Genomic DNA, 16,366 nt, shown 5'->3' with positions numbered 1-16,366 from the left:
GAAATTCAAATGTGACATCATTGTTAGAATGTTCAGCATTTAAAATCTAATCAACAGCAATGTAAAGGCTGGAATACACTTCCCGACTTTTGCCCAGATTTTTGCCCCTATTTTCAGTTTGGGCGTGTTGACGCTAGTTACCAAAAGTCTTGGCAGTCGGAGTTGACAGATTTTGGAAAAAAATCACATTGTGTATGATATGGAATTTAGCTTCAGACTATGATTCAGTCCACTCAGAGGAGGATATCAAATACGTTTGATATTTTAAACCGATTTTAGGACACATATTGTTTTCATTCATCACACGTCTCTTAGCAATGTGATGCATGCATTTGCATAAGTTTGTTGTGTTCAAAATGACCTGAAAGTCTGGGAGTGTGTGATCCTCAGTCGCTTAGTGCAGCGAATCTCAACCTTTTTTGAGTAATGGACCCCTGTCGTATTTAGAACCGTCCTCAAGGACCCTAGAATAATGCTGGCTCATTGGTATCAGTAATGTCTTTGTGACGACCAAATGCAATCAAGTATAATTTACTACTACGTTAGTTGACTTGTCCAATATTCAATCATATCGTCAGTTATATTATAAATATATTATCTTCTTTTATGGGAACATGTCAAATGTCAAAATATACAAATATTCATATTCAGATATTTTATAAGGACCCCCTGGCATTACATCAAGAACCACTAGGGGTCCATGGACGCTTGGTTGAGAAACACTGGCTTAGTGTATGTAACAGTTTACAAAGTCGGCAAGTGCATGATGCCTAGTGTTTTAAAATCTGTTAAATGGGTCATGACATGGATTTTTTTTTGTGGTGGCTCCTTTAAGGTGTGTCTGTAAATGGCCACTGTTATGATTGGCTAACATCATTGCATAGGAAAACATATCAACACTGCCTGACTATTGCATGTAAGTGGTTTTAAAACATTATCCATATAAAACTGTGAAAAATAATTTATTTACATAATAATTTACTTACGAGTAGTGATGAAGCTGCTGTCAGATCCAATACAGCTGACCGCTTCATCTGTCAACAAAAGTTTTTTTGCAAACTCTTCATTACTGTGCCTCGTTTACAAAACAACTTGCAGTCAAATGCTCCGAACAAACATATAATCCTCCGCAATATGGGACACCATTGAAATTAATTCATCCTCTTGTTTCTGATGCTGGGATCCTTCTGAAGTCTGTACAGTGATGCAAACGAGTTGTTTATACAGGACGTGTCAAAGCGAATGTTTTTTATTCTTTCAGTTGTCCTGTTTTCGGCAGAGTCAATCATGTGTAGTACCTCAAAAATTTAATGGTCATCTGTACTGCATCTAGTGTAGACAGCATCAGTGATTATAATGGCTTCCATTTGCTTTTGATGTGACACCTGGTGTGGGCAAGGGTCAGCTGTTGAACAACTGAATGCCAGTGGGCGGGGCCTATGATGCAATAATTTATAACTTTTCATCGACGTCTTACTCTGGAGGCAATCATATGCAAATATATTTGTCTGTGTGACGTCACAAATCCCACAATATCAAAACAAGCCATTTTTGGAGCTTGATTAAATAAATTAATTGTTTATAATTAGGAGGGCAATTATGCTATGAAAATTGCAGAATGTTTAAATGGTACAAAGACCTATTATATGTCAATAGATCAAGGCAAAATTGATTTCTCATGTCATGACCCCTTTAAGATTTTAAAAGTCAGGTGTTGTATTCCAACAAGTTTTGAAATGCAACATTTCAACATTTAAAACATGTGAAGTTTGCAAGAAAACTGAACTAAGGCTGAAATTATTTTCAACAAGTTGTGAATTGTTTTGAATTGATTACAGAAATGTTCACTGAACTTAAAGTTATTTGCAAATCAGCAAGTGACTGAGTTATTTGAGAAACTTTTACATCACGCAAAGCATTGTAGATTTACATTGATGGATGATTATTTTGACATATGGATTATCGCATGTGTTTAAGCACTTGTGGGCTCATTAGTAAGTTCTCAATCCCTAAATTCGACAGCTTTATATAGATGTCCTTGATTAGGATTGTGATGTGGTTGAGCTGAACAGCTGCAATAGAGTCTGTAAGAAACCCAACCTGTGGAATTTAATTTAGTTGCGAGTCAGGTTAACACACTGTTTAAGTTCATAATGAACACTGTCAGATTCCAGCCTCACTGCAGAGTCTCTTTTTAAACAAACGCACGGAGTGGATCGACGGGACTCGGGGGAGCACGGAGGCCAGCGATGAAAATGAAAACAAGCAAAAGCCAAGGAACGAGGGATTGTTGGAGAGCTGGTGGCTGTCAAGAGCCTTAAAGCAGAGATACATTTGCATGTGATAAACAGAGAGAGCGAGCGAAAGATAAAGGTTGGGTTAAAAATTCAATTCCTCCTCAAGAGGTTTTTGTGGTTGCCAGTGCAAGTGGACCATCCAAATATCCATTTTGTCCATGTCTTGCTGTCTCCGTTTCCAGCGGTGCTCAACAAACGGTCGTTAACCAGCCAAATTAGAAAAGCGAACTCCCGACAGGCTTATGCACAATCCAGAAAATAATAAACCCACAATGGCGAGCATCTTCTGGAGGCCTCGAAGCATCCTGGAGCCGCCTGGCGTGGACAGAGATAAGCTAAGACAATGAGGCTGGATGGAGCGGGACAGATAGGACTGCAGCCAGTGGAGGATGAGGGCTGCTGTCTGCTGCCATGGTCTTGAGCCTTTCTGGAGCCACAAAACACTCTGCATTTTGATTATTGTTTTGTAATTTCATTTATGTAGCATTAACTAAGAACTGAGTGTCATAATTGTCCAATAAGCTCTGTATTTATTTAGGTTCTTATTGATGTAGGATTGCGAATAGAATCACAGTCTGGGAAATGCTAATTTTAAAAATGTTTTTTATTAAAAGTGTGCTTTATAAAATCCATTATTCATATTAAATAAACTATAAAAGCATAATGTCACCGATAATATTGCAAAGGAAAAAATTAATTAATTCCCTCTGAACTTAGAGGTGATGTGTGTAATTTCTGCTCCACCAAAAGGAAATGCAAAAAATAATGACTGTTTCTAAACAAATACACCCACCCCAAACTTCTTGAGGAAACCAACCTATGGATGGCTTTTTTAAAGGTAGGGTTTTAAAGCATTTTAACATTGAAAAATTACACATATCACCTTCTCTTTCACATACATTCACTTCATACACACAGCTTTAAATGGACTCTTAAAAGCTTGCCATCCAGTCAAATCACAATTTGAACAAGCATTTGGTTGTTCTGTGAAACCAAAAACCCAAACCTGGGGGAAATGACATTGCATTCTGCATGTTTACCACATTGGCAGCCATTTTGTTGTCTTTGATCCATTGACACAAGAAATATTTTTGAGATAACATTGTTTCATAACTCAAATATCTTTCAGTAAATATAAAAAAACAATCTTAGTGAACTGGATGGTAAACATTTAAATGTGCACATTTGAGACCACATTAAACGTTTTAGAAAAGGCATTGTGTTATATGGTCCGAAATACAAAAGAAATCACCCACCCTCCACATGCAAAAAAAGTGAAGGGAGGTGTTTAGTGAAGATTATTCAAAACATGTAAACTGTATATGTATATTTCTTTAAATAAATACATTTAAAAAAAATACACGTTTTTATTGTTTTGATACTTTCTTCCAAATAATTGCAAAGGTATATAAGCAGCTATTGTTTTTCTACATTAAATATGGCAGAAGGACTAATCTGATCTCCAACTTCCAGACACAGTGGATAATTCACAGTTCAACATCCAAATGCATAGTTCTAGAGGGATCTTTTCAGCTTTCAGCTGTCTCTCTTAGGTTATTTTACGGTACAGTATGTGGCTGTTGAAATTACAAATATGGCCAAAACCTGATGGTAAAAAATAAATAAATTCCCACACTATTTTAATCAACAAAGGCAATGTTTAACCCTTTTTGTCTGTATATTTTGCCTGATAAGGATGTAAAAGATCAAAATGTGAATCTGGAATCTGAAATTGAATAGAATCTGGAACAGTAATAGTAGTTTGAGGACATTTACTTTTGTTTTTGACATTTGCTCCTAGTGTCCTGTACCTAACTTGAGTTGGATGTGGACTTTTCTCCACACTTTTGCTCTAGTTTCTCAATAGCCAGATTGGACCAATTTAGTTTTTTTCAGAGACTAGAACTGTTATCAAAGTTTTGTTGCTGGTGAGGTCACAGTAAGGTTGTTTCTCCCTTTTTCCAACACTCAGAATCTATCTCACGGTCTAATGTTAGTCATCCCATCCAAATTTCCTGCCTGTCATCTGGTAGAACTTCATGTTGAAAGGCCTGTAGAAGTCTCGAAGTCTCTGCACGACCTCAGGGTCAATGTTTGGGTGGGTCCGCCCTTTGGTTTTACCCAGGCAATGGGGCTTGCTGCTGCCCTCTGCCTTTTTGAGACAAGGGAAGCCCTTGGTCTGGTTGAAGTAGAAGTGTTTGTCTGTTATGATTCTCTTGAGCCCCAAGAAGTCCTGTACGCGGCCCAGCTCTCCGGCAGGGTCGCTGATCAGCCTCTCTCCGCTCACAAACAGGATCTGGCTCATGGGGAAGAACTGCAGCCAGTTGTCCAGGTGTTTGGCGTAGATGCCGATCTGAATGGCGCTCCACGAGGTGTCGATCAACCCAGTAGTCCTGTTTTTGAACGTCAGGCTCTCAAAAGTAGGAATGTCGGGCTTCTTGGACAACGTCTGTGTGTAGTCAGAGATGGCTCGTGTGACGGGGTCCCGGACCACCACGATTAGCTTGGTGTCACGGGACATGGCGCAGATCCGGGCCGGAGCCTCGCGGGTCACAAAGTAGCTTGGTGTTTTCTCCATGGTGATCTGGCCCTCCAGGGTCTTTGGCATCAGGTCTCTGTAAAGAAATAGAGATAAGTTGGTAGCAGTTATGCTAACAGCCAATATGTACGCGAATGGTCAAAAGATAAGTGTATATATATTTATATATTGTCATGACTCATTATGCATATTTTTTATCAATTTACAACATTTTTGTCAGTAGTTTAATTGGTAAACTGTATCTAAAGCTTTGTTCTCTCACTCCAAAGCATCTAACATCTAACACTCAAGAGTTGTTCTCAAAGTTGATCTCTGTTCATTTCTGAGAGAATGGCTGCTTTTCTCCTAGGCTCTTAGTGCTAATCGAGACTCCATTAGACCATCAAGCAGTGACCTCAACATCACATGACCCTAGACCCTATCTTCTATCACATAGGTTTCTTTTCCTTTGTAGCACATTTAATGACAAGACAAATTATCTGCCAAAACTGCAAGGAGATGTATCTGACAAAAAACAACAACAGAAAAATAAGTTTCAGCACTGGCTTTTAAAGATAGTTCTCTCTTAAGAAAAATAACCATTTATTTAGTTTCCATTACAGGCCAGCAGGGGCATGTGATTTTTCTCTTGTGCACGGTGGAATCTTGAAGAGGAAGAAAAGAGTCTAATCTGTTTGTCCATGCCGCTCTCACTCTCTCTTCCCCACTGCTCTCTAGTGCCTTCAGGACACTGACCTGAACCAAAGAGGATAAAAGCAGTGGATTAATGATTTACAGCACTCCACCATTTAGAGCCTCATAAGGCCCGTTCGCTTCAAATTCAGCCCAAGTGCAGAATGCAGCCCTCAATTATTTATCTCCCTCCACTAGGGGCTTAGGCCTTGACAAAATGGCCTCCCTCAACCCCAATGGCAGTTTATGGGCCGTAATGGCATTAGTGGGCCGGGGGTCAGCGGCTTTAGATAGCCCTTTAGGTCGCTCTGAAAAAGGCCCTCATTTTTCATTGGCAATTGTATTTCTTGTCACATCCGACCTCAAATTCATGCCTCCTGATAAAAACAAGAGCCCAGTGACTTTCCAGCATGTGGCAGCGAGTGTTTATGTGCTGTGCAGCTGGGCCGTTTCGCTCAAGTGAACACCGTAGGTTGCTGATTGAGTCGGGTGTGCAGCACTCCCACAGACGGGAGAAGTTACTGGAGCACAAATTAAAGTGGTGATGTAACATGCAGCAAAACTTTTTGCATACTAATAACTTGTTTTTCCATTTAGCCAATGTTTTAAGTGACTTTCAGTATGCTTATAACAGGGTCAGTACCCCAAATGTTACCTGGGAAAAAGTGTTTTGCTCATGAGGATAACGGTTGTTCAAGCAACGCATCTAGTGAGGTTCGAACTTGCACAGGTCATCAGCTAGGAGTTTTAACAACCAGCTCTACCACCTATACAAAATTAATAAATTGAGATATTTTTGAGAGCTTTCTGATCTCCCTATAGACCGGAACATCATAACCAATTTCAAGGCCCAGAAAGGTAGTAAAGACATTGTTAAAATAGTCCATGTGACTACAGTGGTTCAACCGTAATGTTATGAATCGATGAGAGTACTTTTTGTGCTCATAAACAAAACAAAAATAATTACTTTATTCAACAATTTCTTCTGTATGTTTCTGTCTATAGGGAAGCCTATAGAAAAATATCTTAATTTGTGTTCCGAAGATGAACGACATGAAGGCGAGTAATTAATGACATACATTTCATTTTAGTTTGAACTAACCCTTTAATATCCTAGCAAAGTGCATATGCACTATAAATGTCTCATCATATTGTTTTGCATTTAAATGTAAAAAATTAATTTAGTTAGTTCATTAATTATGGCATGCATGCATGTATTCTGTTTGACAGCTTGACTGAACTACATAAATTCATTACTAAATGTTTAGCAGATAAATGTTAATTGATAAATAATTCATGGGGTGTTTTAAAGAATTAAACACAATTTTTAAACAAGCCATGTGAGCTCCACCTGTGAGTAGATACCCAAAGGCCGGGTGGGCCCAACTTGCTGATGTGGCGTCATATCCTGCAGGTTGTGGGGCCATCAGGGACAAACTTTGTCCATGGCAAAATGCACAACATTGCCTCTTTTATGAAATAGACATGAGCTTGGTCCAAAGATGGCATTTATATTTAATAAGTTGCATCCTTCTTGTTGTCAAGGCAAAATAGTTGTGCTGAAAGTAAGTCCAGGTACCAACATCCCACAAATTAAAGAAAAAATTGATATTGAAGGTAGGTAAGTATTGGAAGGTATTGGAAAAGAACACCTAAGACTGCTAACCTTCTCTGTTCCAACGAAGAATGGAAATCATAGAGGGTTTAGGAACACCATTAATAAATGATGTCAAAATATTCCTTTTAGGGTGCACTAACCCTTAAAATTATGAGTACAAGAAATGAGTAAAAGACCGGAATCATCTTTTGGGATGCGATTGTTTGAAACAAACCAGCAGTAAAGGATAAATCTTCTTTCTTTCACATCACAAGGCCATTTCTCAGACATTAGAGCCCCTAGAGAGTTTAAAAGTTAAACAAACTCTTGTGTGCTTCTATCAAATGATATAAGAGAGAGAGAGAGGGAAAAGGGAGACCAGGGAAGACAGAGCGAAAGAGAAAAGATGGACAGCTTTCACAGCTTTACCGTTCTCTGAGGTACACTATAAAAGGGAGGGTGCTAGTGAAAGAGAATTTTCCTCCATTCCCTGGAAAGGGGAAAGTGAGGCTTTCTCTAACAGATGTTTATTGGCGGCGCAAATGATGTAACACTTGAAGTAGCTTTGCCTCCGAGCACAAATGATTTACAGTCCTTTCAGAGCAGTGTTTGATGTCTTCTTCACGCTGTAAGAATATGACTCCCTGTACACACATTCAGCCATTTAATACAGGCAGAAAGCCTCAGCCATTAAACACATCCGGTTCATTGCCGGGTCCGACACGTAGCGATCCAACTTTAGAATATCGGCAAATGCTTTGTCTCATATGCAGACAATAAGCTTTAAAGGGACAGTTTTAACCAAAAATGTAAACTGTCATCATTTACTCACCCGCAGGTTGTTTCAAACCTGCATGACTTTCTAATGTGGAACACAAAATCAAATATTAAATACTGTCCTTTTCAGTGCAGTTACAATTATGAACGATGCAAAAAGGACCATAAAACTACTATAACATACAATCTAAGGCCCCTTTACACTTGGTATTAAGATGCGTTTTGGTCGATCGGATCACAAGAAGGGGACGAGGAATACATCCGTTTACACCTGGTGTTTTAATCTGTCTCTTTTGCCCACTTTCAACTGCTTCTGTCCTGATTTCTTTGAGGGGAGGGTCTGTGGGCGGGTAAATGTATGGTTTTTTTCAGATCTTTTGAACGAATGGACAAAATAAGTTTCCGAAACTTACATATTAAAGCAATCTGGTCGAATGCTTTTTCGGGAAGTGGTCTCAAAACGGTTCACACCTGTATTTAGTGCTGTCCACTTGTGATTCGCATCTTAATGCCATGTGTAAACACACTCAAAAAAAAAATTGTTTTGATGCTGTTCAGTTTATTTAAACAATTTATTTTGATTCAACACCATTATATCAGGTTTCTGGTTTAAATGTGATTGATTCATGTTAAATCGATTTAAAAAACCATTACTCTTTGACTTAACTTGATGTTTTCATATTGGAATAACATGTTTCAATCAAGTAAACCCAACCAGGACTCAATCAAACAGGATTTTCACTTCCCATCATGCTTTGCAAAGGGGCTGAACTAGGAGTGTAAATGTTGAAATAAAGTGTTATTTTAAGCAGTTTTTAGGAAGATGAGAAAATGGAAAGACTTTTTAATGTTTACTGTTCTATTATGTTGGTATTTAAAAGTTTCTGTTAATTAATAGTTTTAGGGTTACCAATGGGGTGAATTGTTGCACTTGTGCTTGGGTTGAGGACCTGCTAACAAACTTTCAAATTACTTCAATAAGAAAGTTATCACTGTGGTAGTGCTCTGGTTTGCATTTCCCAAAAGCATTGTAAGCTGAAGCAAATGTTGATTGTAAAACCATTGCTACCAATGGACTTGTGATCAATTTAGGCTTTACAATGTTTTTGGTTAAGGCAATTTAGGATGAATCCAGAATCACAGAACATCACGAAAGTTATATAAATCACAAAATTAAACAAGAAGAATTAATTGTGAAAATCAATGTATATGAAAACAATTTATTTTTTATTTATTTATTTATTTATTGCTTTTTATTTATTTTCCAAAACATTGCAAATTAGTTGGGCTGACACTATTAAATTAAGCTGTGCCCAACCATAGTAAATAAGTTGAATCAACCTTAATAAATTAATTTGACCCAACGTAAGTACATTAAATTGGAATAACAGAATTGCATAATGCTGAAATAAAGCAACTTAAACATGTGGAAATCCTTTCCATGATTTTTTTTATGTTCGTTCAAAGAGTTATTTTTTTGAGTGCAGGACCTAAGAGAAGTATTGATATTCGATTCATGTTTTAATTGTTCTTTTGAGTCAGATCTTTTCAAATAATCGTTAGGTTGTTGAGTTCAAAACAAAATCAATAACATGGTCGAATTACCCACTTATTGGAGTGGAAGATTAACTGTAATTAACTTAACTTTTGGTTTATTCACACCTAGAGCTATTGTATGACTTCAGAAGATGTGGAATATAGTGAATGATTCATTTGAAATGTTTTCATGGTGATTTTGTGTCATTTTTGATGCTTGAAAGCTTAAGTTAATAAATTTCACTGAAAATATTAAACATCTCTATGTTTGTGCTCTGCAGAAAAAAAGAAATTTATACCAATTTGGGCAACATGAGGGTGAGTAAATGATCACACAATGTTCATTTTTATGTGAACTATGCCTATATATGAGATATACTGGATCTTGATATGAAATTCATGTCTAAAATCTGATTAAAAACATTTTCATAAGCATGTATTAAAACCTGCATGAAAAATTTAGAACAAAATAGCTGCTTCTTTTTGTCTTTGGAAAAGGCACTATGGCATATCACACAAATTCATTCAACCTTTTCTTAAGGCATTCTGCTCCATTTGTGTTTAATGCAAATGAACTGCTGCCAAGCATCTCTCTTCATATCAGGGCAGATTTACGTCTTCCTGCTGCAGTGCAAGTGTGCCGTACAGGGACACACGGGGGCACAGAGAGTCAAACGGGCGGTACTCACAAAAGGCACAAGAGTACAGGGGCCACACCGCTGTAGATTCATGTCTCCCCATAGAGAGGTAAAGCTCCCATAAATATCTTCCACAACTCCACGCTGGCAACCAGGGCAGATAATTGTCATCTAATTGGCTCAATATTTCTAGCCTTTGGCCAGACAGTCTCTTTCTCTCATTCTTTCTCTTTTTCTCACCACTGAACTCCAGTGGAGGTCAACGGAGTGTGTCTGTGATTTACAGCGACCGTCACAATCTGTGCGTGTGTGAGTCTAGGCGTTTTGTAATAACACGAATTAACTACAACTGTCTGACTTTGTGACCCTGTCAGCCGGTACTTTATGTAGCTGCGATGGTTCACCTGTCCTGAAGCGGCCCGGAGGTCGTGAGTATATGCGAGAGCTAATCACTGCTGACGGACAGCAGAGCAGGTTGTGCTGGAAATGATATGCGTTTCTACTCTGAGATCACTCAACCATCAAGAAGGTTCTGGCTGTTGTGAAAGGCAAAAGCATTGCAAGCTGTTTTTGTGTGACATGAGCTTATTTGCCATCCACAGAGTTTAGAGAAATGTAGATCGTCTTATGTCATTTATTGTAGTGTTTTTCACCTCACTGTTCAGCACATACTTTGTCTTGCTTTCAAGGCAAAGAGTGACATCTGTGTGTGAGAGGTTGTGCTTGAGCAATGCAGATTGTATTAGAGTGATGGAAGTCATTGCATCATTCTGATTGGTCAATCACAGCATTCTGCAGTCAAACATTTGTATATAATGACTGCTAAATAACATAATTGAACAGGCTGTGATAGGCGACATATTCCTAGGTAGTCAGCTGATGCGAGCTTGACTGACGTGACCTGCCACGCTATGCTAGATAGCATATCACAAAATAATAAATAAATAATAAAATAATTATTTTATGCTATTTATATAATTTTATTTTGAATATAAAATATTAAATCATATAAATAAAGGCGTTTTTATTTTATATTTTATTAATTATAATTAATAGATGACATAGAATGACCGAACATGACCGCCCAAAAATAAGGTAATTCAATCTGAGTTTAGGAAAGTGCAAAATTAGCAAAAAAGCTCTGGAATTCAAGCTCCTTGGATTTATAGCTGCAGGTTATGCAGGGAAATCTGCAGAAAGGTTTACTATATTTCATTTTGTAAAGCGAATAAACTGGATAAAACTGTAGGGACATATTTCTCAAGGAGACTAAATATGGGAGATGAAATTTTTAAACAAATGGTTCATTTCATGACATATTTAAGAATGTGTACACGGCACGCACACACAAAGATTTTCACTGGATCCTTATGGTATTAATTCAGTGAGTGATTTAAACTCCTGTCATAATCCAATAAAATCTAATTTAGGAATTCTAGCAAAGTTTCCAGACCTGACACACACACACACACACACACACACACACTGTACTTTATTCAAACCACAGTCAAAATGGGCCAGTACAAAGGAAAATGTACACTGAAAGAAAAGTTTCTTTTACTGTAAGCCGCTCTACTTTCACTGTAACAGGAATGATGGGGAAGCCGGAAATTTGCTTAGTGTATCTACAAAAAAATACTATATTGACTGCTATTTATTCAACCATATTTTGGACAAATAAATCTTTCCACAGGAAGTGTGGTAGAGTGTTTTTCTTTTCTTTTTCCCCTTTTCTATACCAACTACCTTTGCACAATTTAATACAAATTTTATAGAGTTAGCTTTACAGTCTGTTCTTATAAATATATCAGCAGCATTTTAAGCACAGTGTGGCTTTCGCTGTCGCTCTCTCTGTCTAAATCTCTCTGTGCCTTGAGTGACTCCCAAGTATATTGTGTAAGAGAGGAAAAATAAGCAGTATCTCTGTGGCAACCTTCTTGTGAATAATTCACCCTCTCTAACTGTAGAGAATGATGGGCTGAAATGAAAGACAGAGAGAAACCACACTCTGTGCCATCAGAGGATGAACATGCTTTTACGTTCCACCGGTTAAAATCCATGCACACACACTTAGACATTCTTACGGCCTTCCGTTATGAGATGGGAAACTTTAATGTTGCATTTGCTTTGAGGGAAAACCCTGACCACTCCTCTGATCCTCTTGGCAGCTAAACTGGGCTGTGGATTGAAAAGTGAATGCTTGAAATGAGCTGAGTGTGGCTGAAGACATTTGTGGATTTATAGTCCTGATCCCCCACCCCGCTGCCGTCGCAGAAACAGACGAAACAGCACGGGTTACTAGAGAGGCAGTTCACGCATTAGTGTGGGTGTGTGCCACTGAAGAATTGTTGAAGTGTGTGTGTGCAGTTGTGTTCGGAATAACACAGTAAAAACTGCTCTTACTATTGCTGTAGTATGTAGTATGCATACTCTGTATTCATAGAATACCCTTAATTTTACAAAATGAGAAGTATATAGCACAGTTTACTGCTTGGGATACTGTATGCTATGAAGCACCTAAAGAGACATGGTGAAGAAAATAAATATATATATATATATATATATATATATATATATATATATATATATATATATATATATATATATATATATATATATATGTGTGTGTGTAATATATATAATTTTTTTTTTTTCCGGAGTATGCCATAATACACTAGACTTGACTTCCATTACCAGAATTATCAAAGAAATTACTGCTGTGATTTTTAGCATGTTTTTTTTATGTGATCGGACTGCCTAAGTAATTTTTTCAACGAAATTCGCCGTTTTGATTCAGAATATGTAATTTATGTGAATTGTGTAGATCCAAAGAGTTTTTTGGGCTACTTTCCCATAGACTGGAGTTAGACAATAGACGTTTCTGGAGCTGTCGCAATCTTTTTTGGCTCTCTGTGGCGTGACAGAATGGTGCATCTCAGTCTCTTCCACTTTACTAATTACAACGTGAAATAAACATGAATGAACATCAGAAGGTATATGTTGAAAAATGCAGTACAACTTACTGAAATATGTATCGTCACATGTAATCGCTGAATCAGTTTTCAACCACGGAAAAGCGTCAATAAAACTGCTTGTAAACAATCTCACATTTACCTCAGAAAAGCTATCCAATGTACAAAAACTCATTAGTCAGCTAGAAAAATTACCTTTGAGAGGAGCATTTTGCTAAATATATGCACTATATTGTATATTCATTGTATTTTTACTTGTACTTTTACTTACCTGTTCTTGAATATTGAATGTATGTTTGAATAAATCTGAATAAATTTGAATAAATTTGTTTACATGTTAAAATCATAAAAAATGTATCCTGGGGGACAGTGTCCCAAGACTGCCCTACAACAATTTACTTTGTAAATACACCACCTTTTTCACTTCTTGTGAGTTTGCAGGTCTATAAGATATATTGGAGTATTATAATACATTCTACACCCCTGATCACTATGATAATTGTGATGCAAAATAAATCTTTGCATATGTGTTTCCAAGTGTTTGTGTGGTAGGCTCAAGCTAAAGGCTTTGGTGTAAGTTTGAAACTACACTTCAACATGACATCTGCATTACTTTTTAATGTCTTTCTGACCCACTTGTTTCTGAGTTGCAAAGTCGCAGACACCACATACAGCGACAAGATTATTCTTAAAGATATTAAGGCTTGTTTCTCTCTATTTTAATTCATCAGCAAGTCTCTTTATCTTTCTATTCCTGACTTACACACACTCTCTCTTCTTTTTCAGCAAATTCAGGAGGATATCAAGAACTTGAGAGTGATAAGACACCTAAACTTAATGCCAAGCCTCATTTTTGAGGTTTTGTATTCCCTGAAGATCAGCTTAATACCTAAAGTGGTGCTGGTTCCTCCAACTTGTCCATGTGGAAGCATGATTGAAACAACTTTTTCAGTAAATCTGCATCTGTGAGGTACTGAAAATTCATGTCAAATGATTGGTCAAGTGAAAGTGTTTAACTTAATCTCACTAGGGTGCAGGATGCCATATGTTTATTAAGAGTCAGCAATGAATAGAAAAAAAAATCTCAATGGAAAAAAAAAAATGGCTGTGTGTTCGATTGCTGAGCTGTGCAGAGATTAGTTAACTTTAAACGGCCTATTCTTTAGTATATCCTCTTCCATTTAAGCCCTCCGTTAAGAGGCAATGATTTTCTGCCAGGTTCAGTCTTTCTGCCAGGCGTGGATACGATCCCTCAGGAGGAAGCTGGGGACGATTAGACGTCTGTTACACCAGACCTATTAAAAATCCCCCAGTAAGAACCGCATAAGGAAAAAAATAACAAAGAAACCTGACCTCTGCAAAACAACAATCACTCCATGCCCAGTTATAGACTGTTTGATTTCACAGTGTTTTAAAGTAATGTGTTGGATCTTTAACTCTTTAACTTTATTAATAATTTCCAGGTAAACAGAGAGATGAACTTTAGCTATATATAATTAAATATAATTCCAGAACAGTGAAAATATCTGTCTTTGTGCATTTTTATTTCGTGACTTTTATAGTGACAATTCCAGGCACTTTGTGATGATACTAGTAGCACATTTAAGCAGAATCTTACTAGATTTGCCATAAAATGCCAGCCTTTGGAAAAATCTATTAAGATTGTACATTCGGGCTCAAAACAGAAGGCCTTACGTTCACTGCTTTGCTTGAGTAATTGTTATGTATGTGCAGCTCAATAACTGTTAATCTCAATTTGTTCACTGTAATCGGCTGTAATAGTGCTTCTATGCAGTTCCAAATAGGGTTATTATAGGTTTGAATTCAATTTTTTATTTTATTTTACCCTTTCAGTGTAGTGTATTATTTTGTTTCCATATAATTCCATGCAATTGTGAGTTATAAAATCAGAATTGTGATATAAACTCGCAATTGCGAGAAATATTTTTTCTCAGAATTGTTTATATCTAGCAATTTTGACTTTATAACATGCAATTGAATTATAAAGTCAGAATTGTGAGATATAAACTAAATTCTGAGAAAAAGTAGTCAGAATTGCTAGATATAAACACAATTTTGAGAAAAAAGTCAGAATTGTGAGTTAAAAAGTCGCAATTATCTTTTTTAATTTTTATTCAGTGGTGGAAACAAGCTTGTATAGTTAAATGATAATAATTCAAATAATTCAAAAAGCATCTGTAAATTTGTAACGTTTCTCAGGCATTTTCATTGATTTGAAATTTTAAACCTTTATTGATATTTGGGCACTTTTAGCTTTTAGAAGCATGAAAATAAACATTAGCAAAAATATATTCACAAATACACACTTTTTTATGCTTGTACCAAAACCATGCTGAACCAGAAACACACATGCTGTGACCACATTATGTTCTTCTGTGTTTTCTACAGCTGAGGTGATCAAACCCAACACATATGGCAGCCATGCTGCGGTGATGCTCGCAGTATCATTAGTCTGGCACTCCTACAGTGAAATCTGCAGGTACTTGCTTCTTCGAAATGACTTTCAGACCTCTAGCACGTCTGCATATGTTCTCTATTATAACAGAGGCTCGGAGGATTCGCTCCACATGTCAGAGTTCTTCCTGTTAGTTGTGACGCTGTGGGTGAGAGACCTGCACTGACTGCTAGTTCAAGTTGCGCTGTAGGCACTACTGTGATGTTTTGCTTGGTATTTTACCCCTTCTGTGTTCTCTATGAGGGCTCTAATATCATTGCCGGTGGGTTTTGATCCCTCTGTCTGCAGATACAGTCTGCAAAGTAAAGAATCAGATTCTTGCTTTATTAGAGTTCCAACTCTAAATTCTGATTAGATGAGTCTGGTTTAGTACTGTTGACAAATTTTAAAAATCAATTGTAAATTCTCAGAATTTGGACTTTTTGCAAGTTTCATTCTTGATGTTTTGGATATTTAAGAGCCCTATATGAAGCGGAAACTTTGTGGAAAGAGCTTGCACAGATACATATGTTGTTATAAACAACCAGTGAATAATTTAAATAATAATTAAATATTTTGAAGCCATACAATAGCGTTAGGTCAAGTACAGAACTAAATTTATCTCATTATTTACTCATAATATTCACTTCCAGTTAGCTGTTAACCACTGCGAACAGAACACTGAGTCAGTGAGTTGAACTCAAAAACTGGATTAGTCATTTATCAATTCATGAATAGATCATTGTGAGCAGAATAAACTGCTTCATTGGAAAGATGTGACTCAAAAGAATGGTTTGGTCATGAATTTCACATTGTTATTTTTTCTTTCTTACAGTTTTGGCCTGTTCCTCATAAAAATTGGCTTTTAAATACTTAGTAGTAT

The 16,366-nt window shown here is 37.0% G+C and overlaps 1 protein-coding gene across 1 annotated transcript in view; it reads right to left on the bottom strand.

The window, feature by feature from the left end:
- Positions 1-4,290: 4,290 nt before the first annotated feature.
- si:ch211-216b21.2 (heparan sulfate glucosamine 3-O-sulfotransferase 3A1) overlaps positions 4,291-16,366 on the bottom strand; it is a 46,380-nt gene continuing 34,304 nt past the window's right edge. Inside the window, exon 2 of the mRNA XM_067369273.1 lies at positions 4,291-4,912. Coding sequence (XP_067225374.1) covers positions 4,291-4,912 — 622 coding nt within the window. The remainder of the gene's footprint in view (positions 4,913-16,366) is intronic.

Source organism: Chanodichthys erythropterus, chromosome 19 (assembly GCF_024489055.1).
Source record: "Chanodichthys erythropterus isolate Z2021 chromosome 19, ASM2448905v1, whole genome shotgun sequence".
In the NCBI taxonomy this organism is placed as follows: domain Eukaryota; kingdom Metazoa; phylum Chordata; class Actinopteri; order Cypriniformes; family Xenocyprididae; genus Chanodichthys; species Chanodichthys erythropterus.
The sequence above is the reverse complement of the archived record's forward strand: the minus strand, read 5'-3'. Positions and strand labels throughout refer to the sequence as shown.